At 34.6% G+C, this 27,259-nt stretch overlaps 1 protein-coding gene across 5 annotated transcripts in view; it reads left to right on the plus strand.

Annotated features, from left to right (window-relative positions):
• The window catches only part of LOC150098087 (DENN domain-containing protein 1A-like), a 224,361-nt gene that overhangs the window by 123,327 nt on the left and 73,775 nt on the right, over positions 1-27,259 (plus strand). For all 5 annotated transcript variants that reach the window (XM_090406168.1, XM_090406169.1, XM_090406171.1 and 2 more), the window contains 2 exons: positions 3,255-3,356; positions 19,945-20,166. In XM_090406168.1, coding sequence (XP_090262294.1) covers positions 3,255-3,356; positions 19,945-20,166 — 324 coding nt within the window. The remainder of the gene's footprint in view (positions 1-3,254; positions 3,357-19,944; positions 20,167-27,259) is intronic.

A 27,259-nucleotide genomic window follows, 5' to 3' on the forward strand; every position in this document is an offset into this window, starting at 1 on the left:
AAAATACTGTTGTTGGTGGTGATGGATGGTAGTTGTGTGTATTAGGAGAAATAGTAGAGGAGGGAGGCAGTTAGATGTGTGAGTGGAGTAGAGTGCCCTCCTGTGATGAGTCCTTGGCCTCTTTGGAAGTGTCACATAATAATAGTAATAATAACAATGAACCAGTGATTAATCTCTTTGGTACATCACTGGTCATCTTAAATTTTACAGATTCACATTGCCCATACACCACATTTTGATATGTCATTCAAGCTGTTCTTCTCAAAGTATCCCAGGGTTCTGTTCTTTCACCCACTCTCTTCCTCTTGTATATAAATGACACTCACAGACTTGCAGTCCTATCCATAGCTTTGCAGACGACAGTACACTCCATTCCTCTTTTACATTCGACAAGCCTTGTAGTGCTCAAGTATTAGAATCCTCAAGATCTACCATGACCAGGGACCTGAATTCATATCTCTTAGCTATATCCCAGTGGAGCAAGGACAATCTTGTAAACTTCAATGCTACCAAAACTTGGTTTTGTCTGATATCTCACAAGAAATAGCTCACATCCCTCTCCCCCTTACCTTCAGTAATACTGAGATATCCAAACACGATCGGATTTCTATTCTTGGACTGACCTTCACCTCTGATCTTTCCTGGTACAACTACATTTCAACTATAGCTTCTGCAGCCACCAAAAAACTTGGTGTACTTTTTTTTCACAAAAGACACTACTTCACAGCTGTTAACTCTATACAAAGCCCAAATCCACCCAACCATGGAATATTGCTCCCATATTTGGGGTGGTGCACCAAAATCCTCTCTAAGATTGCTTGATTTTATCCAGAAGATGGCATTCTGGCTAATTAATGATCCTTCTCTCATAAACATTCAGTTTCTGCCTTGTGCCTCTTCTATGGATACTTTTGTAAATGGAGGAATAACAGTGGCCAACTGTTATTCCTCCACTCTCCAAAATCATTAAAACAGGAGCCATTGCTAACCAACACGCTTTTACAGTTCATCTTACAATATCTGTAACTCTTCTGGTCTGTGCAGTATAATTTTCATAACTGATGTCATTCTTATATATCCAGCATTTCTTCTACATACTTTATCAAGAATCTCTTCTTGATAAAGACAGCACATTCATTTTATACCTACCCTATTAATTTTTTGAACTCTAAGAACACATTCTGGTGTTGCGCCATTGATGTATTTTTTTAATACTTCCCATCCACTGCCAATATTCTTCCCATCTATCAGCTGATACTATGAGATCAGACCTAGTATTATCCTCATCTGGTCATAGTTTCTACGTTTTTTGAATGAAACTTCTGTAGTTAGCTACTAACCAAGGTACAGCATGATCACTGTCACCAACTGGAAGCAGAGCAGCCAACTTCTATAATTGATCCCCCCCCTTCTCCCCAACATTTTAATCATTTCTGACACTCTTTGACTTTGAGTTTTGTCTCTCTCATGCTACTTAATGAGTTTTGCAACAGCTCAATAATTTCAATTTCATTTGTCTCATAAGATTTCACTTCTACCGAATCAACGTTCAGTTAATTAAAATTACCCATAAAGAATATACTGATTTAACACCCATTGGAATGATTTGGCATTTCTTTTTCACTAGCAGCTGATCAACTAGAACTGTAACAACAATGCTCTATCATGTATTTGATCTTGTCTGGCTCCATTTCATACCAGATAGCTTCACACTCACTGCTACATGGAAAATTTTTACTAATATTGCATATGCATCTTTCTACCATAACTAGCCTGAAATCATCCAATATCATTAGCATCAGACCCTCTCCTCTCCTATCTTGTCTTTCCCTCCTAAAAATACTTCTCTTTATACTCAGTATATTCAATATCAGTTAGTATATATCTGCCTCTGAAAACCGGATCTCAATAATGCTAACAATCTGAGGCTACAATTCTCTAAGGCAACTACTTCAATTACATTGTTACTAATTCTCTTAGCATTTATGTACAGACATAAGTTACTTCCATACTTTTTTGTATACTCACTTGTATAATTTTTTGTATCCAGTTGGGCAACTTTCAGATCTCTGTTTACATCTAATGCTTCACTTATGGACTGCCTTGCACATCCTTAATAACTCTGATATATATAATATCTTAATATTAACATAATTAGATAACTTAGTTTGCTCTTATGTATAAATTCTCACCATTCCTCCCAGCATGATCTACTTTCCCTGACTTTCTGTATTATGTTTCATAGCAATACATAATTTCTACCCTGATACCAAACACATTGTAGTGCAGACCATCTTTCTTATATAAATTCATTTTTCTCTCACACTGACTCCATACATCCAAAAAACTCTTAGCCATTCCTTCTACATAGCTTGTGCATCATATCATTTGCCATCATAGTCTTTCTTCTTAATTCAGGTCTCTAATAAGTAGGGTGGTGGATTCCATTGAAAAAAAAAAAAAGATGTTGTTTGATGAAAGAAGCGAGAGTTTATTACTGTTAGTATATTACCAAGACTCGCTTCTTTCATCAAACAACATTTTTTTTTTTTTTTTCAATGGAATCCACCACCCTACTTATTAGAGACCTGAAGTGGTTTGAAAGAGTTCTATATTTGATCTCTAGAGCAGGGTTTCTAGACTATGTAAATATATATATATATATAATTAATAAAAATAGAAAAAAATTCTTAGCCCACCTATGGTATAAAATGTATGTGATTTACATATAACCTTTCTTATCACATCAAAAAAAAAATTAAAAAATTCTGAAAATGGGTTGCTTTTTTTTTGCTCTCAAAGCATTTTCATATTTCATGAAAATACTACACTAATAGGATGTTAAAAAAATTAACATCCTATTAGTGTTGCTGAACTTAAAATCAGGTTATTAATTTAAAAGCATATAGGCATTTTTATTGACATTTATTGACTTGTCTGAAAATATACTACAGATATAAAAAAAACAGTCAACATAAAATTCATTTAACAGTGAGTGGTCAGTTACAAGGCCACTGAGCATTACACTGCATTTCAAAAATAGATGGATTATTAACTTGTTCCAAAAGGGAGAGTTTCAATCACGGAAACAGATGAGTAAAATGGGTTAGATAGACTCTGGCACCCAACTACCCATTTCTGTGTTTGATAACCAGATTAATGACTTTTAGTACTTAATCTTCTTAATTAGTTATTTTATATGGATTATTTACATCTAAAAATGTTATATTTAATTTGTGCTAAACATATTTCAGAGAGTTAAAAATTCTGAACTTGGTGACGTTGTACTGATGGATGCAGATAACAATCAGGTGGAAACTCCATTTCCAGATGTTCAAAATCTACCATCACATGTGGTATGTTATTTTAGAATGAGTGCTATTTTTATTTACACTGAGTGGAATATTTTTAAATAATCTGATTATAAATAGGAAAGAATATAATCCATATACAAAATCTATAATAATACTAGGCTAAGATCCAAAATCTTAGCCTGGTAACAATGTATTCATTCTCCAACCAGTAGGCTGCAAGGTTGAATCCCATCATGGGCATTGATGTTTATAATTGTTTGTAAAAGTGGGAGATGAATTTCATCATCTATTGTAGACCACTGTCCCACTTATTGGAGGCCTGAAGTGGCTTAAAAAAGTTCCATGTGTAGTCTGCACAGCAAGGTTTCCATGTTATGTAAAAAATAAATAATAATACAAATAAAAAATATATGACATTAATAAATTTAAAAAAAATAATAAAATAACTCCTTATCCGACCCATCATACTGATGTACTATAGCAGCAGTTCCCAACTTATTTTAATCATGGAACTCTTTTCACCTTGATAAAAAAAAAAATTGATTATAAATAAAACAACAAATCAAAAATAATTTATTGAAAATGCAAAAAGAAAAACAGATTAATAATGGAAAAGCAAATATTAATTCAAACTGGTAATTAATGTGAAATATTAAACTTCTTCTTTTCTTTCAATATTCTTCCAAAATTTGGTTTGATTGTGGACAGCTGAATTCCAATATCAGGAATGTCATCCAACTTCTGTATTTTGTTTTTGTCAGTGTAGAGTGAAAATCTGCTTTCATACAAATATGTGGTACTAGACAGCAAACAAACAATGAATTGCCTGTTTGAATAAATTTGGTTATTCTTCTTTTAAGTCACACCAAAACTCATTTAATGAAACTTCATTGAATTTAACTTTTATTTGGCTGTTGGATGCCAGGTTGATGAGATTCTGAAGTAGATAATTCCTCTGATTTTTCTTTAATATTGAAAGGATTGAAAAACCAAATAGTTATTGTCATCTTTTAATAGAGGAAAGTATATTTTTTAATGCCACATTTGATTTTAGATGACAGATAATTTTTTTTCAAATTTCCTCATCGATTTACAGTTTGATTCCTGTGAAAAGTAATTTAAAATTGGAAATGGATCCATATTATTTTTTCCAACAGCCGTGGTCAAGTATTGTAACTTTCATAATAATGATCATAATTTATCTTTTGTGTTGAAAATATTTACATTTTTTCGCTTGAAGGGAGAGATAAACATCATTCAATTTCATGAATATATATCTGCCAGATAATAAATTTGACTCAACCACAAAACATTACTAAAGCAGACTACTAATAGAAAATTTTCATTGTGATTTCAATTCAATTCAATCTGACAAGAACTCTGACACGTGATAGTCATCTAATTTCAATATATTACAGCAATAATGTATAAAAAGACTTCTAATGGGCTATATTGATCAAGTACATATAATAAACAACTATGCTTTACCAACTAGTTTCACCAACTAAGGCTGTTGGCATCTTCAGGGTACATAACTGATGTAAGGCACTAAAAGGTAAAAAACTGTTATAAACTATAATCAACCGATTCAAATTATATTAGACAAAAGAACATAGCGTGTACAAAACATGCATTGAGCGTGCATGATCTCACTTGTTATTTAGGAACGTTCTATGGTTTGCACTGTAATTCAGTTCTGGTGAGTTAAGAGATCTAATAAGGGTCTTCCAGATCAGTGGCAAGATTAGTCCTTGGTTCCTGTTAAGGTTTTGGATACAGCGGGCAACTGCTGTGGCTTCTTTAATAAATCGGGAGCGGAAGTTCTCCTCTATATAAGGAATTGTGCTTCTATCCCACTCTGACTCTAGGCACTTTTTTTTAGTGCCTTACATCAGTTATGTACCCTAAAGATGCCAACAGCCTTAGTTGGTAAAGCATAGTTGTTTATTATATGTACTTGATCAATATAGTCCCACAAGAAGTCTTTTTATAACTGTTATGGTCAAGAAAATTAACATTTTTTAGCAATAATGTATGTTGGCTGCCCATATCTTCACATATAATTTTGAATAATCTTGTTTTTAACAGTCATGTTTCCACAAAGTTAATAATTTTTGTTGCTTCATCTAAAATACATTTTAAAGATGAAGGGATATTTCGAGCAACCAGTGCTTGTCTATGAAGAACACAGTGACTACTCATATGTTTTAGCAACATTTTTAATTTGTGTTACTGCCTCTTTCACATGTCCTATCACTGACTTTGCACCATCACCACATCGACGCATTTCTCCCAACTTATTCCACAAGTCTTCATAAAATTGTCGATACATTTAAATATCATTTCTCCTGTTGTATTGGTTTGTAAATTTTCACAGAATAACGTCTTCTTCAATAGAACTATTGTAGTAATAATGAACAAAAACTAATAAAGCTGGTAGGTTTGCAATGTCCGTTGCCCCATCAAATTGTAAAGAGTACTCATTGACTGAAGTCTTAAAATAAGTTCCTGCTCAATATTATTATTATTATGGGCTACTCCAAGGAATTCTTAGACTCATCGAACGAGGCCCTCGATGAGTCTGTCGACTTTGCTTTGATCTCATTCACAGTCAAGGCACCCATGACAGACTCTGGCAACCTATTTCACTCATTCACTACTCTCGAAGTGAAAAACCTAGTTCTAACACCTTTGCTAACTACACTCTTATCTAGTTTTGATGGATGGCCCCTGGTTCTCCCACCACCAGACTTATTCTGAAAAATTTCCTCTGAATTAATCTTCTAAAAAACCCTTAGTAATTTGTATGTGTTAATCATATCACCCCTTTTCTTCCTATCAACCAGTTTCTGTAATCCACAAATCTTCACCCTGCTCTTGTAAGGCTCATTCCATAGACCTGCTACCATCTTGGTCGCTCGCCTGTGGATCCTCTCCTCCTAATCGCCAAGAAATCCTGTCGCCCACATCTGCATGAAGTAGTGATGGGGTCTTATCAAGGCTCCATAAATAGGAACAATAACCTGCTTGTCAGAGTACTCTTCAGTAACCAAGTAATCTGATGAACTGCTTTAGCCACTTTTGCTGTATGCCCCCTAAACTTTAACTCCTTATCCACTAACACTCCCAAGTAGCTGGCTTTGTCAATTTCCTGGAGTACAGTTTCACCAATGTGGTATACAGCTGGTAATCTTTTCACCCCAAAATGCATAATCCTGTACTTTGCCCCATTAAACTGACATCCATTCTCCTTTGCCTAGTTCTGACAATCTATCCAAATCATCCTGCAAAATTTTGACATTATCTGTATTAACTATTTCTCTACCCAACTTTTCATCATTGGCAAACAACAAAACAGTTCCTTGCAGATTCTTTTCTATATCGGTAATGTACAAATTGAACAGTAGTGGTCCAAGAACAGAACCTTGTGGCACGCCACTAGCCACAGGTATTCTTTTGGACTCTACTCCTGAATAAAGTACTCTCTAATATCTCTCCATCTGCCACCCTACTATCCACTTCACCAATCCTATATTCATCCCCATGTACTGCAGTTTACTGATTAGAATTTCCTGTGGTAGCCTGTCAAAGACTTTTGCTAAGTCCAGCAGTATCACAGTAAACCCATTACCTTTATCCAACTCAACTGTCACTGTATTATAAAACGTGAGCAAGTTACTGAGGCATGACCTACTACACAAAACCATGTTGCCCCTAATACAGTATCCCATTTCCATTTACCCATTCCTATATTTTATTCTTGACCAATTTCTCCAATACTTTGACAAAACCCCTTATATGCTGATTGGTAGGTAATTTGCTATATCAGTCTTGGAGTCTCCTTTATGCAATGGAACTGTTTTCCCCTCTTTCTACCCTTTCAGGACTAACTCAGAGCTGAGACTTAATTAAACAATATGGTCAAAAGTACTGACATTTCCCTAGCAGCTTCATGTAAAACTTGATCTGATATATTATCCAATCCCCACAGCTGTATTCACATTAAGGTTCTGTAATTTGCTATGCACCTCCATTTCATTTACCTCATATAAACCTTTGCTTTTCTTGTTCCTGCAATATCGCCATCTAGATGATATACTCTTGCAAAGTGTTCACTTAGTAATTCTACTATTTCAACTGATTCAGTTACTTCCCTAGCATCTGCATTCATTAAAATCATAGTGCCATAAACATTCTTTCTTTTACTTTCAGCATATCAAAAGAACTGTTTGGGATTATCTTTCGCCTGCATTGCTAATTTCCTTTCATACTCTGCTTTTGCCTTTCTTACCACACTAGTTACCCTTTCTAGCCTGTGCTTTGTACCGTTTATTTGCCTGCTGGTCACCTTTTTCCTTAAATTCCCTCCACAATTGTTTCTTTTTTTGCAGCTTTAGCTTAATGATAATATTCATCTATTTAACTCCCACTTGATTTGCTCTCTTGCCTAGGTCTACAGTCTGCCATTACTTGTCTCAAATGCTCCTTTACCATTTCCCATGCACTATCAACATCCAGCTCTTGCAGTTTTACATGCAATAAGAGCACCGATCCAAGCAATCTTCTAAGCTTGCCATTCTCACCAGCCCTGTAATTCCACATATACCCCATCTTAACTGAAAATTCCACACATTTAGCCATCTCCCAGGTCAAGACCATATGATCACTCTCACCAGTTGGTGGCAATGTATTCATATTCATTATAGACAAATTCTCAGATGCAATTACTAGACCGAGCACACTCAAACCCCTAGTATATTCCATTGCATGCCATCTCAAGTAATTATCCCTTATTAATTGCATACATATAGCAGTATCCAACTGTATATTTTGTTCTGCTGGCCTCTATCTCACACCAGATAGCTTCTTTTTTTTACTAAATGATTTAAGGAAATTACGTCAACTAGGATATACATTAAAATAAATTTTAATATACTTCAATATTTCGGCACCAAAGTTGTTCTGACCAAAGCTAAACCACCAAAAGCCAACATGCCCAGTAAGGAAATTAAATCTCTACTGGAATTAAAGAAAAACAAGAAAATAATAATCACCAAAGCTGATAAAGGGAACGCCACAGTATTGCTTAACCAAAAGGATTACACAGGTAAGCTGAAAGCTTTATTGTTAGATCGGGCTACTTACCTCCCTATCGAGTACAATCCCACCAACTCACAAATTAGAAAACTCCACAGGCTCCTTAAGAAGGTCACTTCTTGGCCTGTAGAAATCACTAACAAATTAAAACCATTTAACTCCATTTCCCCCCCCCCTGTATTTATGGACTCTCAAAAATACATAAGGAAAATGTGCCATTACGTCCCATAGTGGATGGCATTGATTCCCTCACATACAAACTAGCTAAACATTTGGCCAAAGCGCACTCACACTATACTGGCAACACACCTTCACACATAAAAAACTCAGTCCGTTTCAAAGCCAGCATAGAAAACCTTACACTCAAACAGCCCAACTGACGTAATGGTCAGTTTTGATGTCTCCTCCTTATTTACAAATGTCCCACTCAAAGAATCCCTAGAGCTAATCCAAGCTAAATTTCCTCCCGATATTACAGCCCTATTTCAGTTCACAATGAACTCAGACTATTTTGTTTGGCAAGAAAATTCTACAAACAAATAGAGGGAACAGCATGGGTTCTCCACTCTGGAGACTTTTGAAGAGAAAGCCTTAAACTCTGCCCCACAAAAACCAACCATTTGGCTTCGCTATGTTGATGATGTGTTCGCTATTTGGCCACATGGCTCCGATGCACTCCTCTTCTTCCTAACACACTTAAACAACCAACACCCCAGAACCAAATTCATCCTGGAAGAAGAAAAAAAACAACTGCCTTCCTTTCTTAGATACACTAGTCACCCGCCAGCCTGATGGAACCTTAGTTTTCTCAGTCTATAGAAAACCCACCCATACAGGCAGATACATTCACCAACAATCCTACCATCCCTCCTCGCAACAATATGGAGTCATTAAGACACTACACAACAGGACTTGAAACAACAGGACTAAACTTATCTGTTCAAATGACAGTACCCTAACCACAGAACTAAACCACATTCACAACACTTTCTCAATCAATGGGTATCCCCCCAAAAAAAATGCAAAAAATCTTGAAACCAGTAAACCACAATCCTCCCCTCCCTCACAATAAGGATTACTCTAAATTCATCACCATACCCTATATCCGAGGCACCTCCGAAAAAATTACAAAAATCCTAAAAAAACATGACTTAACTTCTTGTTACAGACCATATAAAAAATTGGCATCCCTTATCCGCTCTACTAAAGACCAACCTCCCCCCCCCCAGACCTACCTGGTGTATACCAGGTCCCTTGCAGGTGTAAGCTGTCCTGCTTTGGCCAAACAGGCAGGACAGCCAATATCAGAATCTCAGAACACAAGGACTACATCCGGGTTCACCCATACAGCCTCTCTGGTCTTGCTGACCACGTGCTGGATACCAGCCATAGAATACAGTGGAAGAAAGCCACGATAATACGCTGTAGTAAATACAAATATGAAAGGCTTTTCGTGGAATCAGCTTCAGCCCTAAGATACAATCCAAACCTTGACAAATTTGGCTGCATGAGACTGCCTCAAATTTGGGAAACTATATAAGAAGACCTTCAGCCCAATCGCCCAAGAATACCAACATTGCCCGCTAGGACTTTAGGAGAAATAATAGCTTCCTGCTTCTTACTCACTTACTGTTTGTTGTACCTGCATGCACGTGTCTTGTTCTTAAGTTTCTTGAAAATGGCAACGTGACGTTGCCGAAATATTGAAGTATATTAAAATTGATTTTAATGTATATCTTAGTTGACATTGTAATTTCCTTAAATCATTTAGTAAAAAAATGCATAACCAATGTCTAAGCCTTTCCACCAGATAGCCTCAAATGTGCTATTTTCACTGCCCTTTCACCTGCAGTTAATCTTCTACTCTCTTTGGTTGTAGTTCATCGACCATCATCAATAACACTCCTTCCCCCATTCTTGTCTCTCTGTCCACCCTGAACACACTATACCCTTCACATTCTATCCCACTAACTATATCATCTTCTGTCAGCCATGCCTCACTAATGCCAATAACCTTTGGCCAAGATGAACTAACTAATCCCAAAAATTCCTCCTACTTGTTCTGAATGCTCCTGGCATTAGTGTACATAAAGTTCAAAAACTCCTTAGGCCCACTACTATCCCGATGCTTTATACTAACTATCCCATTCTGGTTTGTTATCACTAGTACTAACTTAGGCATATTATACACATTCTTACACTCAACTGCTTCACTGATGTCTGCATATCCACTCAACAGCACCCCCCCCCCTCAAAAGCTATAGTTTCCCTGATTTTGCACACCCACTTTCACTTCATTCAACACTTTTTTCCACTCTCCAAACACCAAATCCATTCAGATGCAAACCATCCTTATTGTATAAGTCCTTTTGCCTGTCAAACTCACTCCATACATCCACAAAGTCCACACCACCTTCATAACCTACACATCAAGTCATTCACTATTATGGCCCTCCTCAGCTCTATTCTGTCATACCATGGCAACAGACTCACTATCTTAACTTTCTCATTCTTCTCTTTTGCTACTTTATATCCTCAGCCATATCATGAATTCTGCATGAAACTGTATTATTTGAGAATGAACTTTTGTTAATTTGTTGACAGGATTTCAAACCAAATAAGTACACTGAACAACATTTTTTAATGCATGGTTTTATGAGAGTTTCAGAAATTATATGTGCTTCACCTTCGAGTGCTATATGGTATGGTAGCTTACTTTGTAGGAAGCCATTGTTGCTATTTCATTATCTGACAACATTTTTAGAATAAAATGTTTAGTTTTGTCAAGAGTCTCAAGTTTTCTTACAAAACAATTTTACATCTTTATTGTTATATTCTGAATGGTTCATTTCAAAATGTCTGTGCAGTTTAGCTGATGCTAACAAAGTATTTGATAAGATCTTATTGCACTCCTAATAATATACATACTGCATCAGGGACTTCAGGATTTCCTGTGGTCATGAATCTGAGTAATATATAACTCGAGTCATATTGACATTTTTATAACTTAGCAATGTTTTACTATTGGCAAACAACACTTCCTTTTTCCTCAATTCCTCATTCATGGAGATATGAGTTGAGAAAAGTAAAACAGTTGATCCAACTAGAGATAACAGATATGAGAGTTCTGAGGAAAATTGAAAGGGTGAACAGATGGTAGTGATAGTAGAATCATATTATAAATTGAAGATATTAGAAAGTAACTTGATAATTTCAGTATTCAGGTAACCTTAAGGTAGTATGGTTACCTGAGCTAAATAGGAGAGGAAACGTTAACATAAACAAATGATTTATGTTAGAATGGTACACAGAAGACCAAGATTTAGATAATTTATGCAGTTAATAGTAGTGCTTTAGAACAGCGCTTCCCAAACTGTTGGCCGCGGCCCCCTTGGGGGCCGTAGGTTTTGTTGAGGGGGGCCATGAAATAATGAAAACAAATTTAAAATGGTTTAAGACTAAGTATATTCTTTTATTTTAAAAGAAACGTATTAACTTTTATTATTTCTTTTTTTGTTATTTTTTATATTTTAATGGAAAAATTCACACATTGGTGTTGGTTCACAAACTTTGCTTCCTGCGTATTTCGGCGCTTAACGAATATTAGTAAATATTGCTTATTCATATGTTTCATTTCAAAGCAGTGGTTAATTGTATTTACTTCGAATGTTCTCCAGGGAAGTTCCAAATCTTTCTGTCCCTTTCATAATGCGTTCATAATCAGGGACTGTTGATATTGACTTTATATACATATCAAAACTCGTTTTATATTATCACTGTCATCCGAGCTAGTTTTCTGTTACCAATAAAAGTTTCGTATATACTTCACACATGAAAAAAAGCTTAAACAAGTTCATGTGGAGAGATAGTAACTCGCTTGCAGTGGTAAACAACACGCCCTCCCTAAGAGCCACTATACTGCAGAGGCAATAAAAATAAGTACTTTTATTATGCCAGTGAATAAGGTATGAGGAGTCTGTGTAATATATTTCTCAACAAATAGTGCAATTAGAGACAACTGGGATAAAAACACACTAATTAATGAATCACATGTCCCCTTATACAGAAACTATGCTGTATAGACTGAAACAAAACCATATGGGCAAACACAGTATCTAACTAAAAACTATTGTTATTAATTAGATGTATGTGAGTTCGATTTCCCAAGGCAACAATAAAATTCAACCGAACATGTTAAAATTCGTAAAAGTGTTAAAACTAAGTAATATATATATATATATGTTAAATGTTATGTCAGTTTCACATATGGAATTTGGTTGAAGAGAGTTAGCATTTCAACTCAGTTGTCAGCTATGCTTTTATTTTTCGGTTGCGTGATCTTTTGTTAATACCGCACCAATCATATGCACGTTTTAATATACAGACTGCCTTTGCTGTCTGTTTCGCATTAGGCTTAATTACCGTAAAAGGAGAAAAGTCACAAAAGTGAAAAATGTTCCTGGTCCGGGGATTCCTGTATTCAGGTAATATTCACTAATTTCATGTTATCAGTCTGTGGTGTGCCAGTATTGGTAAGTGGTGATATTATTTTATCTATTCTACGTTAAAATATTTAACCCTGAGATGGATATCAACCTGAGATGGTTGATAAAAAATAAAAAAAAAATCCCGCGAACAATCAGAAGAAGCAGAAACAGACTAAAAAAAAAAAAAAGGACAGTATTTCATTTTACCAGAACAGACCGTATCGTCTTCAGAACCAAACGGTAAGAGGCAAAAAATGTAATATATGCATTTTATTTTTGCAATATTCGCTGTGTATGTTTTGTATTGAATATAAATACAATAAATATAATAATAATATATCTCTATTACGATTTTTTTCGAGGGGGGCCCATGAAATATTTTAATTTTTGCAAAGGGGGCCCTGACATCCAGAAGTTTGGGACGCACTGCTTTAGAAGACACCGAAATATAAGATCTGATAGTATTGGACACAAAATAAATAATAGATCAATCTGGAAGAAAATATATATGACCCAAAGTTAGTAATAATATTAACTAAATTATGTAGTACTATCATTAGTATCTCTCGTAGAAAGGCTTATACGTTGGTTGCACATGATTACTAAATAACTTAAGGAATTCACAACATATACTGGAATATAAATTAAAATAAACTTTAATATATACTTCCTATATTTCGGCAACATCACGTTGCCATCTTCATGGGAACATAAGATTAAGACACGTGCACGCAGGCACTAAAACAGCAAATGAGGTCAAAGAGAGAAAACTACTGTTTTTTTCCCCTAAAGTCCTGACGGTGCCCCCTAGCAGGCTATATTAGGTATTCTTGGCCATTTGGCTGAAATTCTCAAGATGTATGTCTCCCAAATTTGGGGCAGTCTCATGCATCCAAATTTGTTGAGGTTTGGCATGTTTCTTAGGGCTGAGGCTGATTCTATGAATAGTCTTTCAAATTTAAACTTGCTGAGTGTATTACTGTGTGTATTACTGTGTCTTTCTTCCACTATATTCTGTAGCGTGTATCCAGAGCATGGTCTGCAAGCCCACAGTGGCTGGTGAAACCGGATGTAGTCTTTGTGTTCCGAAATTCTGATATTCGCTGTCCTGCCTGTTTGGCTAAAGTAGAACAGCTTACAGCTGCAAGGGACCTGGTATATACCAGGTAGGTCTAGGGGAAGTGGCTGGTCTTTAGTGGAGCAGATAAGGGATGCCAATTTTCTATATGGTCTGTAACAAGAGGTCAAGTCATATTTTTTTAGGATTTTGGTAATTTTTTCCAAGGTGCCCCGGATGTAGGGAATGGTGATGGATTTAGAATAATCTTTATTGTGAAAGGGGGAGGGGGTTTGTGGTTTACTGGTTTTAGTATTTTTTGGGGGTTGTAGCCATTGGCTAAGAAAGTGTTAAGGATGTGATTTCAGTGGTTAGGGCATTGTCATTTGAACAGGTTAGTTTAACCCTGTTGTATAGAGTCTTAATAACTCCATATTATTGCAAGGGGGAGGGGGGGGGGAGATTGTTGGTGAATGTACCGGCCTGTATGGGTGGGTTTTCTATAAACTGAGAAAACCAAGGTTCCATCAGGCTGGGAGGTGATTAGCTTGTCTAGGAAAGGGAGGCTGTTGTTTTCCTATTTTTCCAGGCAAACTTGATTCTGGGGGTGTTGGTTGTTTAAGTGTGTTAAGAAGGAGAGGAGTATATCAGAGCCATGTGGCCAAATAGCGAACACATCAGCAACATAGCAAAGCCATATGGTAGTTTTTTGTGGGGCAGAGTTTAACCTCCCAAATGGCTAGGACGTCTATAGACGTCCAACTAAATCTGGATATGTTTCAGCCCACCTGTTGAAAGAACCTGGATAAGAAGTGCAATTTGACTGTCATGTCCATTAGAAAGTGTGATAAACCCTCACGCTGAAGAGAACGGTTAATCGGATTATCTCCCATTCGTAGCTGCAGTTGCCTATAACAAGAAATGCACTTCCTTGTTCCATGCTGGTCAACTGGATTTTAGTTATATAGGATAGACTAAAAATAGAGAAATTATTTATATTTTTGTTTTCTCTTTTTATTGTACAATGCGATTTTAATGTCTGGACAAAATAAAGATCTTGTATAATTTGTTCACTTAAAAATATTTAAGTGAACAAAGCCTTACCTTGGAGAACCAATTTAATTTTTTATTTTTTTGCGCTAATTTTTTTCTAATCGCTTACTAGACAAAAGATTTTTCTTTGTTCTCGAAGAAATTAATTCACAATAATTATTTGAAATATTCTTTTAAAAAAAGAAAAGAAAACCAGCTGCTGATGTTCCAGTTTATATTATTTTTATTTTTGTACAAAACCTTCGAAATCGAATAATACTTCACAGATTTCCTTTAGGACACTCTTAAGCAACCTTGCTTTATAGAGAATAACATGAAATTCTTTAATCATATTACTAAATTTTTTCTTCATGTTGTATAGTAATCTTTTTTTTTTACTTTCACTTTCTTGGTTTCCTTGTATAATTGGTCATTAAAAATGAAATTAACAGTTATGATTTAAATTTATATTTTCTGCATAATTCGGATATTTTATTCTCCAATTTTTAAAGTAAGCAATACATTTGCTTATTTTTATCATTCAAAATATGTATATCAAAATTTCATTTCCTTTCACAATAGAATTGACTTTATTTAACCTTCCCCCCTTTGCATTACTATCACACACCCAAAAACTGTTATGAAACATACGTACAGTTTTTATTTAATTCGTTATTTTTCTCTAGTAATTGTTCCACATAACTTTAATTTTTCAATACTGAAACTATGTAGTGATTATTATAAATTAGCAAATTATAAATCAGACAATATGCATATTATTTATGTATATTGTCTGATATTGAGAGACCCTTTACTGGGGAAAGGTTACTGCATTACAATGGATAATTATTATATGTCCTGAACTCGCTGATTTGCTTTTACAGCATTGTACAGATAGTTATGGTACTGTAAATGCAAAAAGGCGAGATATGCCTCCAGATCTGGCTTCAGGAAAGCTATCAAAGGGGGAAATCCGAGCTTATCAGCAAGGGAAAGTCTTTGCACTACATTGGAAAGACAAAAAAGATGTTTTTCTGCTGTCTTCCCTGCACAATCCAACGGAATCAGTGGAGAAGCATGGTTTGAAGAAAGAAAAAGCCATTGCTGTGTGTGCATACAACGACACTATGGGTGGAGTCGACAGGTGCGATCAGCAGCTATCATTCTACTCTGTAATGAGGAAACAGCATAAAAATATTACAAAAAAGTGTTTGGACATGTATTAGATTTTGTTATTTGGAACAGTTTCCTCCTGCACAAGAAAAAATGTTTGTCTACCATAACATATCTAGAATACAGAATAGAAATTGCGAAAGCATTGCTGCATGCCCGTGCGCCTTCTTCAGCAAGCAGAAAAACAGGAAATCCTGCCAGACATCTGAGGTTGAACGCTGCTAACTCCAACCAGTGGCGCACCCGGGGGGGGGGCAAGGGGCCTCTGGAACTGGAAAGAGTATTCCAGGTAAAGTATTTCACCAAAACAATAAAAAATAATGAAATAAAATCTACCCTGTATATATATATAAAATGATAAGCTTTTTATGTCATGTTTTTCAAAACGTTTTGAAACTCAGGGGCTACTCTGAGTGTCGAGTCTTCAAAATTCGAGTCATCAGAATTCAGGGGTGGAACCCCCTTTCGAGTTATCACAATTGAAGGAGAACTGGCCTACCAGACCGGAACATGGGGGGGGGGGATTGGGCATAGCCCCCCTAGTTAATAAATGAGATATATAAATAATAACGGGAACATTTTCACCTTGCTAGCACTCAACATTGACGTGATATGGGTTCCAAATTTCTTGTTTCGGAGATATATATTACAAAGTTTTGTAATTTCTGCTACAATGAAGTTTGACATAATCAACAATATTATTACTACCTTATTTCTTTCTCATGTGGGAGAAAAATGGTAAAATGTCACTCTTATAATTATGAGATGTTATAATGGCAAAAATAGTAAGAAAAAAGTCATATGCACTTTCTCTTCAAAACACAAAGAAAGAACATTGCAAATTCAGCCAGTGGAAAAGAAAATACTACATATTTTTGTTCTGTTATCTGATTTTTTTTTTTTTTTTGTAGTACAAAGAAGAAATCACTGCATATAACATGGAGTCTGCATGAGGGAAAATCTGGAAATTGATTACATTATAACGAATAGAGAAATCATGTCAGAAAAAATTATTCACGTAAGATTCTAATCTCAGCAGACATAACATTTTCTTCTAGATTACATATCTAAAGTAACTGAACCTTTACTACTATTTTACACTAAAATGAATGGGTATGTTCCCCAAGTGATTTACATTTGTAACAACTGTCTTGCGAACGATTTATGAAATAAATTATCTGAAATATCCGCAGATTGATTAGGTCTATACCCCTCCCCCCCTAAAAAAAAAAAAAAAGATTATGAAATGCATATACACCTTTTCTTTGAAAATAATTCAAATCCTCTTTTTCCAAAATAATTGTATGATTTAATTTCTAATTTTTGATAATAAAAGTGAAACTGATCATTATAAATTAAGCAATTATTTTGGCATAAATAATGTATAAGCATGTAAACGAAATGTCAGTATTTCTGTTAGGATATAGGTAATCAACAATCGAAAAGGAAACAAGACATTCTTGACATATTCTGCACCACAGCCTGAGGCACTTTAGTGCGACTTTAGTGTTCTCCCCTTTCTTCTCAATAGCACTGAGAGTAATAAGCCTTCAACTTTTCCTCAAGCTAAGAGGATATTACTAAGTATTTATAAGACGTAGATTATTTCAGAAATAGCTTCCAGCAGCAGAAGTAATATTTAGATTTTTTTAAAGAAAAACAAACAAAAATAATACTACTGAACTTTCTTTTGTGTGGTATGCATATAAACAATTTTGCATGGTGAAAATATAGCATATTATTTCTAAAATTTCACATAATTTCAGCGGACAGTAGAACAGCTGGTTTTAGATTGCAAATAAATAGAACAGAATTAGAAGGTTCACGGTACAATCTGATTGCCGTATATCTTTTGTCAAAATGGTAAAATAAAGTAATTGATTTTGAATGATGTCTAGAAAAGCTTTCAAACCTGTATAGAAATTTAGAGTAGTTATGCAATTCAGTTCCAGGAGAGGATAAGGAGGTGGGGGGGAAGCATTAGAAAATCTTCAAAATGAGCAAAAATTTCGAATCATTCCGTATATGATATTTTTCACATGTTTTCAACATATCTACGAGGATGTGCATTAGATATTATCGTAATATGCATAATACAAATAAATAAATAAATAAATAAAAGACAAAGGTGAAGAATCACTGCTAAAATATCATTGGATATAAATTTTTGATACCAAAAAGACACAATCGGAAACCGAATAATGCAATTTAGCATTTTAACATTTTTTTTTTATTTTGTCTTTATGAATAACAAAAAATCGTTTCTAAAACTGAAATGTGATGATCCATATAATACTATTTGGCTAGAACCGAAAGCAAAAGGACATATTTATTTCAATAAATATTATTTAAAAATATAAATATTTAACATAATATTTTCAAAGCAAACATTTGAAAATTCTGAAATTCGAAAAAAAATTATTCAATTATTATACGTAAAGTGAAAGAACAATCAGTGCAACTCTTCTGGTGAATAAAATACACCAAAAATTTTTTAAAAATTTGTAGAATAAAATACACCAAATTTACTATCACTGAATAGATTCATTGCAAAAGCTGATCAGTGGTCATTTCAGGATTGATTTTTTTCGCATATGTGAAATTCGTTTCGATTTTTGGGAAGAGACACAATAAATCATTTTAGAGGCAAGAAGGTCAAATAACTTAGGACAGTAAATGAAATTCTAAGCAACACAATAGACATAAAGACAGGGGGACACAAAGGTCACTCAGTAACAGTTAATCCACTAATGGCTATAGAATAGCCGTAACGAGATTAACAGCGGAGGAAGGTAATGCCATGATAAAAGGTAGAATGCCGACGAAATTTTGATCCATGAAAAAAGCTAGGGAGAGCTGACTATATCATCCACACCAGCCGGTTGGGAGGTTAAGGCTTTCTCTTCAAAAGTCACCATAAAGAAGTTGGCCAAGGGTGGGGAGAACAGTGGTGAACCCATGTCTGTTCCCTCTATCTGTTTGTAGAATTTTCCTTATCAAACAAAGGTTTGATAAGGAAAATTAAGGTTGAGATATCAGGAGGAAATTTGGCTTGAATGAGCTCTAAAGTTTCCTCGAGTGGGACATTTGTGAATAAGGACGTCAAAACTGACCATTATGTCAGTATGTTGGAGTGTAAGGTTTTCTACACTGGCTTTGAAGTGGGCTGAGTTTTTTATGTGTGATGGTGTGTTGCCAGTATAGTGTGTGAGCGTGTTGGCTAAATGTTTGGCTAATTTGTATGTGGGGGAATCAATGCCATCCACTATGGGACGTAATGGCACATTTTGTTTATGTATTTTTGGGAGCCCATATATACGGGGGGGGGGGAGGATCTAGAGTTAAAAGGTTTTAATTTGTTAGTAACTTCCATAAGCCAAGAAATGACCTTCTTAAGGAGCCCATGAAGTTTTCTAATTTGTCAGCTGGTGGGATTGTATTCAATAGGGAGGTAAGTAGTTTATTATTTATTTTATTAAAGTTTATTTTAATTTATATTCCGGTATACGTTGTGAATTCCTTAAGTTATTTTAAGTTATTTAGTTATCATTAGTATCCTTCACACCCATTGAAAGTACATATTGAGAATTAATAATAATGTTGAATTTAAAAATGTATTTATAATTATTCTTAATTGCTTGAACCCCCCTACAACACACAGAAAAATAGTAAAATATTTTAAAGCCACTTCATATTATCAGTGACTACATATTATTATTATTTCTTCTTTTATTCCTACTTTAAAAATAAATTTTAGAGTATTATTTTATTTAATTTTCTGCAGCTATCACTTCTAAGGCGAAAATTAAAACATCCTGAAAAGTTGTTATCTGATGGTTTATCTCAAGCATTCCTTTATGCTTTAGTACAGCTTATTGGTGGTTATGGTGATGCATTAAAACTGACAACATCAGGAATTATTTTATGTGCTGAGACATTTGTAAATACTAGACCTACAATGGAATCTTTTTTACAGAAAATTCTGAATACACAAATGTTTCAACAGGTAAGGATTTTTTCATTTGTTTCATTTTTTCATGATGTGCTGAAAGTTGCATATACCTTGATATTCTAATTAATAACAAGTTATATAAAAGCAAGGATAATTATTTTGTGTATCTGTTCTATGCGGCTCAATAAAAGTTAGTTTCATTTGACGACTTTAATGCTTACCATAATAAAGTAAACAGAAATAAAGTGTTAAAGAGGTGGTTGATTAGTAATTTAAACAATAAGAATTTATTGATTACTAATACATATTATTATTACAGCAGCCCTCATGAAGTAGGCAAACTCATTGTGGGAGGTCCATTTAACTAGTAGCAAAAGTGGCAACATTATTATTCTTTGCCTCCTCAAATTCCTTTTCACATTACTTTTTTTCACCACAACTACTCCTAATTCTGATATCTATTGCATCATTTTGTGCAAAAGCATCAGAAATTTATCTTGATGTGCCATCTGGAAAACGTATCAACTGTGTCACCACTTCTCATCCTTTGGAACTCGCTTCATCCTGCTAACTTCCTCCTTTTCATTCACATCAGGCATTTGCTTCTTTGGATGTTCACTTTTTCCTCCACATGCTTCATTTCACTCTTTATTTTAATCGATTCTATCCTAAGTTCTTCCACTCCATTTTCTGGTTCTTTTTGATGCTCTTTTAATTTTTTTGGAACACTCTAATCTATCATTGCACTTCATGCACAAAAATACTTTTCTTCTTTTCATTCAATTTAACACTCCAGAAGCTTTCACATTTTTAGATACATATACCAATTTTCACTGCAAATCCACTGGAGAAAAATCCAAAACAAAACTCATATGAATATTAACAATGCGAAATAGCAAAATTAAGATAACAACACCACACAACAGTACATATATCCACTCTGACAAAATCCAAGCACTCTTACAAAAAAAAAAGTACACAGTATAAATTAAAAAAACACTTTTCTTAGCACAGTTCAAAACTACTGTACTCTATATGTTGTACCCTAATGTTTGAAATATAATTGGTGATGTCCATTTGGTAAATTATTCTAAGAATGTTTGGTGTCAGCTTTAAATCCCTTACATCGTGTTTTTCCTTTTATAAGATCCATAACACAAATATCCTTAATCAGGTAGTGTTTAAATAATCTACTGTTTACTTGAATACAAAGTAGCAGCTTACATATGCATTTTTCAGTCGCTCAAGATACTCTAATAATTCAGTATAGTTAAGATTTTACTGTTAGTTTTTAATAAAACTTAGACCTGGATAAAATATAAATGCAATTTTCCTTAAGAACTACATTTTTTCCCCCTCCAGCCTGTAACTTTTCCCCACTGCTGGTGTAAAGGTCTCTCCCATTGCAGGAGGGTTGGGTCTACTTCTCCCATGGTGACCCACTCCGTCTTGAGAGTGTTTATTCACTTGTATGAATGAATGTATGATGGTGGAAGACAATTGCAAACATCCATGCTTAACGTGGATTCTAACCTGCAGCCTTTTGGCTGGAGAGCGGATATGCTAACCACTCAGCCAACCAGGCCGAGTGGTTAGCATATCCACAATGATCAGTGTTAATGCCATGATTACCTAATCCAGGTATACTGAGTTGGTGAAAATTGATGTAATTCATGATCCTTACAAGTAACCTCAGCAAAATGACCAGTCTGATGAGCTTGAAATGCTGTATATGCCAAGAAGAGACCAGTGATATATTTGGTCTTTGATAGAAGGAAATAAAGGAAGAGAACTTTTAAACTGGAGAGAAGAAAGTACAAGGATAGAATTTTTTAAAGATATGAGTATCTTTTCCAGAAATATTATTAACACACAGCATAATTATCCTGTTGTGATTTATATTGGAGGGTTGTTTATGGAAATAATCATTAAGTATTTATTAATGATAAATATTTTAGAACAGGTTAAACGGAGATCAGTTGAATGTGATCATATTCACATGTTCATACATCTCCATCAGAACATATAATACAGGCTCAATCCTCAATCAGCAAAGGTTTTAATTATGCCAAACTTTTGGCTACAAGAATGATGAGAGTCCACATGAATATATATTCTAGTGAAATTAGACTTTCTTCAAAATTTTTGGACAATTGGGAAAACTTACATTTCTATTAGAAAACAATACATGAGACAATCTACTTAAAGAGGTTTCATTTTCAGGTTCTAAGATAAATTTAATGTACTGATAAATGTTGTTGATTTGGTGAAAGAAATTCTGAAGGTCATTCTCAGAATCAGACCAGTTGGGAAAATATCACCCACAAAAAAGTCATGCATGAGGTTGAGGGGGAGGAGGAAAATGTGTTCATAATGAAATTAGTTAGATTTGATGAAATATACCTACCCACAGCTATATCTTCTTCAACTTGTTCATAACATTTCCTTTGGTACATAAAATAACATGATTGCATAACAGATGCCATAAGCTTAATAATATCAAGGAAAAATTTCTTCAACATTTGAATTCTGTATTATCGTAAATAATAATGTAACATCAAAGCTCACCATTAGGGTCATTGTGGGTTAATTTGACATACATTTTTTTTTTTTGAAATAATATCAGAAGTATTTTTTATGTAGGAAGGATAAATTTCAATAACAGAAAACGTTAATTTTAACAAGTATTTAGTAACTTTATATGTAGCAGCACCAATACAACTAACATTAGGACATAGAGGAATTGTGATATTTTTTAAGTTTGGTTACAGCTGACTTATCCTAAGAAGTATGGTTATCCAAAATTTTGTCCAGCCTGTTTACTTGTGATTTAATACAATTGTAGAAGCTAGTCTATAAGTAATCCAATTTCATGCAAAGTGAGAGAGAGATTTCATTTTCTGATGGTATTCAGAAATTCATAATTAACAGTTGCTAAATTATATTGTTGTCTCTGTCCCACCCAGGTGTGAGAAACTAAAGTTTGTGCATTGCATGGAGTATCTTTATAACTAGGCTGCGTATAACTAAAAGCTGTGAACATCAGATGGCTTCACCGTTCCATATTGCACAGCACCTTCTGGATATGCAGAAGGAGCAAAATTGAATTTTCCATATACAAATAGCAAAATGGTATATTACTTTATTATTGAACTATTTTGGAAGATGAGTAGATGTAGCAATTTTTTTTTACTTGCTCAGAAAGTAAATTATTATTATTATTATTCCTCTACTGCTTAACCACCATCTACACCCAATGCAATTACCTCCTGGCAATAGTATTTCTCATCATAAATTGCATATGTTCTCTTGACTGATTTGCCTCCCTGTGGGGTGAAAAACTTGAGTTTTTGGAGAAAAAGTCTTGCTACCTCCATATGACATCAACTATCTCACTTTCAATGAAAAAATAATAATAAAACTCGCATAAAGATTCTTCTCTTCACAAAGAATCAAATTCAAATCTTTTCCAATTGAATAAATGCAATGTCCTATCACTCTTCTATTTGCATTACAGAGGCTGACACTTTACAAGAAATTATATTCTTGTTTTCATCCTTTATCCATGTGACTATGCTACTTGTATATGGAGACTCTTCTTATCAAGTATAGTTTATTTTCTGACCAGCACAAAAAAAAAACTTGCTATGGATATTTTGCATCCAGAGTATTTCACATGGTGATACAACATTTTGTTACTCCTATATAGAAAATATGACTTCAATATTGATTTCGTTGTATTTCCAAGAGTCTAGCTCACATTGATGAGACCTAAATAAAGATCAGACCTGGTCTTGATAACGACCTTTCCTATAATGCATCACATCATACACATCCAAAAGGAAATGTGCTGTGCATTATGAGGTACTGAAGTAGTTTGATGTGAAGTCAACTGCCTTTGTATATATGTAGGCTAGTCATGAAGGTACATCAAACTTTTGTTTGCTCATGCTTGGCTAAGGGATATAAACAAGGATGTAATTTCTTGCCAGATATAATTTGCTTTCTGACCAAGTTAAAAAAGAAAAAAAAAAAAAACTTGCCATGACTGTCTCGCATCCAGAATATTTCAGTAATAGGTGATATATAATTTTTCTTGTCTAGGGAGGAGAGACTTCCTGCATTGATTTAGCTCTTAGTATTGCAAGGTCTAGCTCCCACTAATAAGATCTCATTAAAGGTTGAAATTGGTCTGTACAGTGACCATTTATATAATGCCATGCATTATATGCAACTGCAGTAAGCTAGCAGCAGCAGAGTGTGTGTGTGTGTGTGTGTGTGTGTGTGTGTGTGTGTGTGTGTGTGTGTGTGTGTGTGTGTGTGTGTGTGTGTGTGTGTGTACATTACTGATGCTGCTGGTTGCCACACATTATCAGCATACTTTGAATGTCATTTGCTGGAAAAGCTCTCACATATGAATTTTTAATTTGGTTAATTGTAATCTCGTTCCCTTGAAAAAGATGCAGATTTTGCAATTGGATGCATAAGGATTTTAAGAAGTAACACTGTCATTGGCATAACTACAATGTTGCAAATAGTAATTGCAATACTGGTAAACTGAGCAAGAATCCTCTAAAATTTACTGGTAATTTAGTATTTTCTACTGGTATTTATTTTGAGAAAAAAATTTAATGCATATTGTAATAATTTTATTCTTGACTAATTTTGTAAAATATAGTTTCCTTGTTTGAATAAATGGCTTGGACCAAAATGATCATTTTGCAGAGGTGAATTGTCCAGGTAGAGATTTTGCAGTTGCTAATATGACAGAGATTCATATTAAAATTGAGGAACAGGAGGTGTTCACATATTAAAAAATATAAATATAAATACAACAATGTTTAGCGTAGTACATGAATGTGCAAGAGAATTGGCATTGTCTCTGATGAATCCGTTCAGTCTAAGTCTCAGCTCTGGCAAGGAGTGGAAAGAAGGCAAGATAGTTCCATTGCATAAATGTGGCTCTAAGACAGAGATAGCAAAATACAGACCAATTACTATATCAGGAGTGGTTGTTCAAGTATTGGAAAACTTGGTTAAAGGTAAAATTCAATGGTGGGCAGATAGAGATGTGATACTCTATGGCAGCATGGCTTTGTAAAGATCCGTCTGAGTAATTTATTCCTATTTTATAATAACGTGACAGTAGAACTGGATAATTGTACTGTCACTTTAATACCAATAATTTTGTAAAAAAGTTTTTTTACAAAAGTATTATTACAAAATAATATTATTTTGTACAAAAAAAGTGCACAGATTTGGTTACCAGAGCTTCTTGGGGATGAGGAGGTGTTACAGAGGGTTCAGGGACAGGTGACTAAGCTGGTGACAGGTTTGTGGAATGCTCTCTAGGAGGACAGGTTCAAGGTTTGTGGATTACAAAATTTGGTTGATAGTTGGAAAAGAGGAGATGTGATAGAAACTCATAAGATATTAAAGGGGTTTTATAAAATTATTGCAAAGGAAAATTTTCAGTATATGATAAATAGAGAACTAGGGGTCATCTATGGATGTGGGGTTAGTAAGGGTGTGCAGACTGGATTTTTTGCTTGGAGAGTGGTGAAAGAGTGGAATGGATTAGTTGTGAATTCCTTGATAGTGAATGAGTTGAAGGAGAGGTATGGTAGGTTTGATTGGTTTTATGTGTAAAATATTTAGTTTGGGTCTCCATAGATGAGTCTCCAGACTTCACGGATATACTGTGTAATAATAGTAATAATATATTTTTATATAGTTAGGAAACCTTACTCTAGAAGCCAAACATGGAACATTTTCAAGCATGAAGTGGGATAAATGGGGTGCTGGTGGTCTCACACCAGGTAATGAAATTCATCTCCTCCTCCTCCTCATCATCATTATCAACCATGGGTTCAATGCTTGCAGGTGTCTGATGCCATCTTGATATGAGGAGGATATTCATCTCCTACCTAAAGACAATGACAAGCATCCCATGCCTACAGCAGGATTGAAACTCATAGCTTGTTGGGTGGAGAGTGAATATACTAACCTCTCAGCCACACTGGCCAGCAATATATCATGTGACTTAATATTTGATGAAAGGAAGTATTGAAAAGGTGTTTTTATAGCTATGGATAAAAATTCACTAAGATGTTATTTTTTTTTTTTAAAACATACTTTAACTAGGAGATGCAGATGTGTGTAAACATTGCTCAAAAAAATCAAAACAGTTGGTGGAATTACTAGAGGATTGCATAGCCATCTTACAAGTGAGCACAAAATTAACTTATTAAAAAGAGAGAAAGGAAAAAACCAGCACCTTAAACTAAAATCGAGACCTTATGCTCCCAATGGAGTGGAATAAGTAAGTAAACTGAAATTATTGGTTATAAGAATGGTTTGACTCTCAATCAAAAAAGTACATCATATTTTAACAAAACAAGACTTTTCTACTATATTCATGCAGATGACAGCACAAAATGGATTCTCGTTTAGTAAATTTATATACAAGGGTGGTCTGAAAAGTTCTTGTCCTAACAATGAAGAAACGAATTTAGAATTTCGAAATTATTTTTATTCTTCAATATAATCTCCCTTAATACTAATACATTTATTCCAACGATGCTCCAGTGCCATTATCCCATCTCTGTAGTGGTTCTCAGTATGATCTGCAGAATACCCTTTACAGCTGCAATCACTTGATCATCTCACTTGATTCTAAGAAAAATGCTGACCAGCAAGGAAGAGTTTTAGTTTTGGGAAGAGATAGAAGTCAGAGAGAGCCAAATATAGGGAATAGAGTGGATGTTCCAACACTTCATAGTGCAGATCCCTTAATTTTCCCATTGCCAAAACACCTTTGTGGGCAGGTGCACTGTCCTGATGAAAGATGATTTTTTTCTTCTGCAAACCAGGTCTTTTCTCATGAATTTTTTCGTCTAGTCTGGTAAATAAATTGGAATAATATTTCTCGGTTATTGTTTTGCCCTTTTCAAGATAATTAATAAACAAAATGCCTTTATCATCCCAAAACACAGATGCCATGATCTTTCCTGTTGATAGAACCCGACTTTCTCTTCTTTGGCACTGAACAACTGACTTCTGTCCACTGTTTTGACTGCTGTTTAGATTCTGGTGTGTAATGGTGAATCCAAGTCTAATCCATAGTAATAAATCGATGCCCAAAATC

Source organism: Typopeltis vanoorti, chromosome 16 (genome assembly GCF_054136105.1).
Source record: "Typopeltis vanoorti isolate ZY-2024b chromosome 16, IOZ_Tvanoo_1.0, whole genome shotgun sequence".
In the NCBI taxonomy this organism is placed as follows: Eukaryota; Metazoa; Arthropoda; class Arachnida; order Uropygi; family Thelyphonidae; genus Typopeltis; species Typopeltis vanoorti.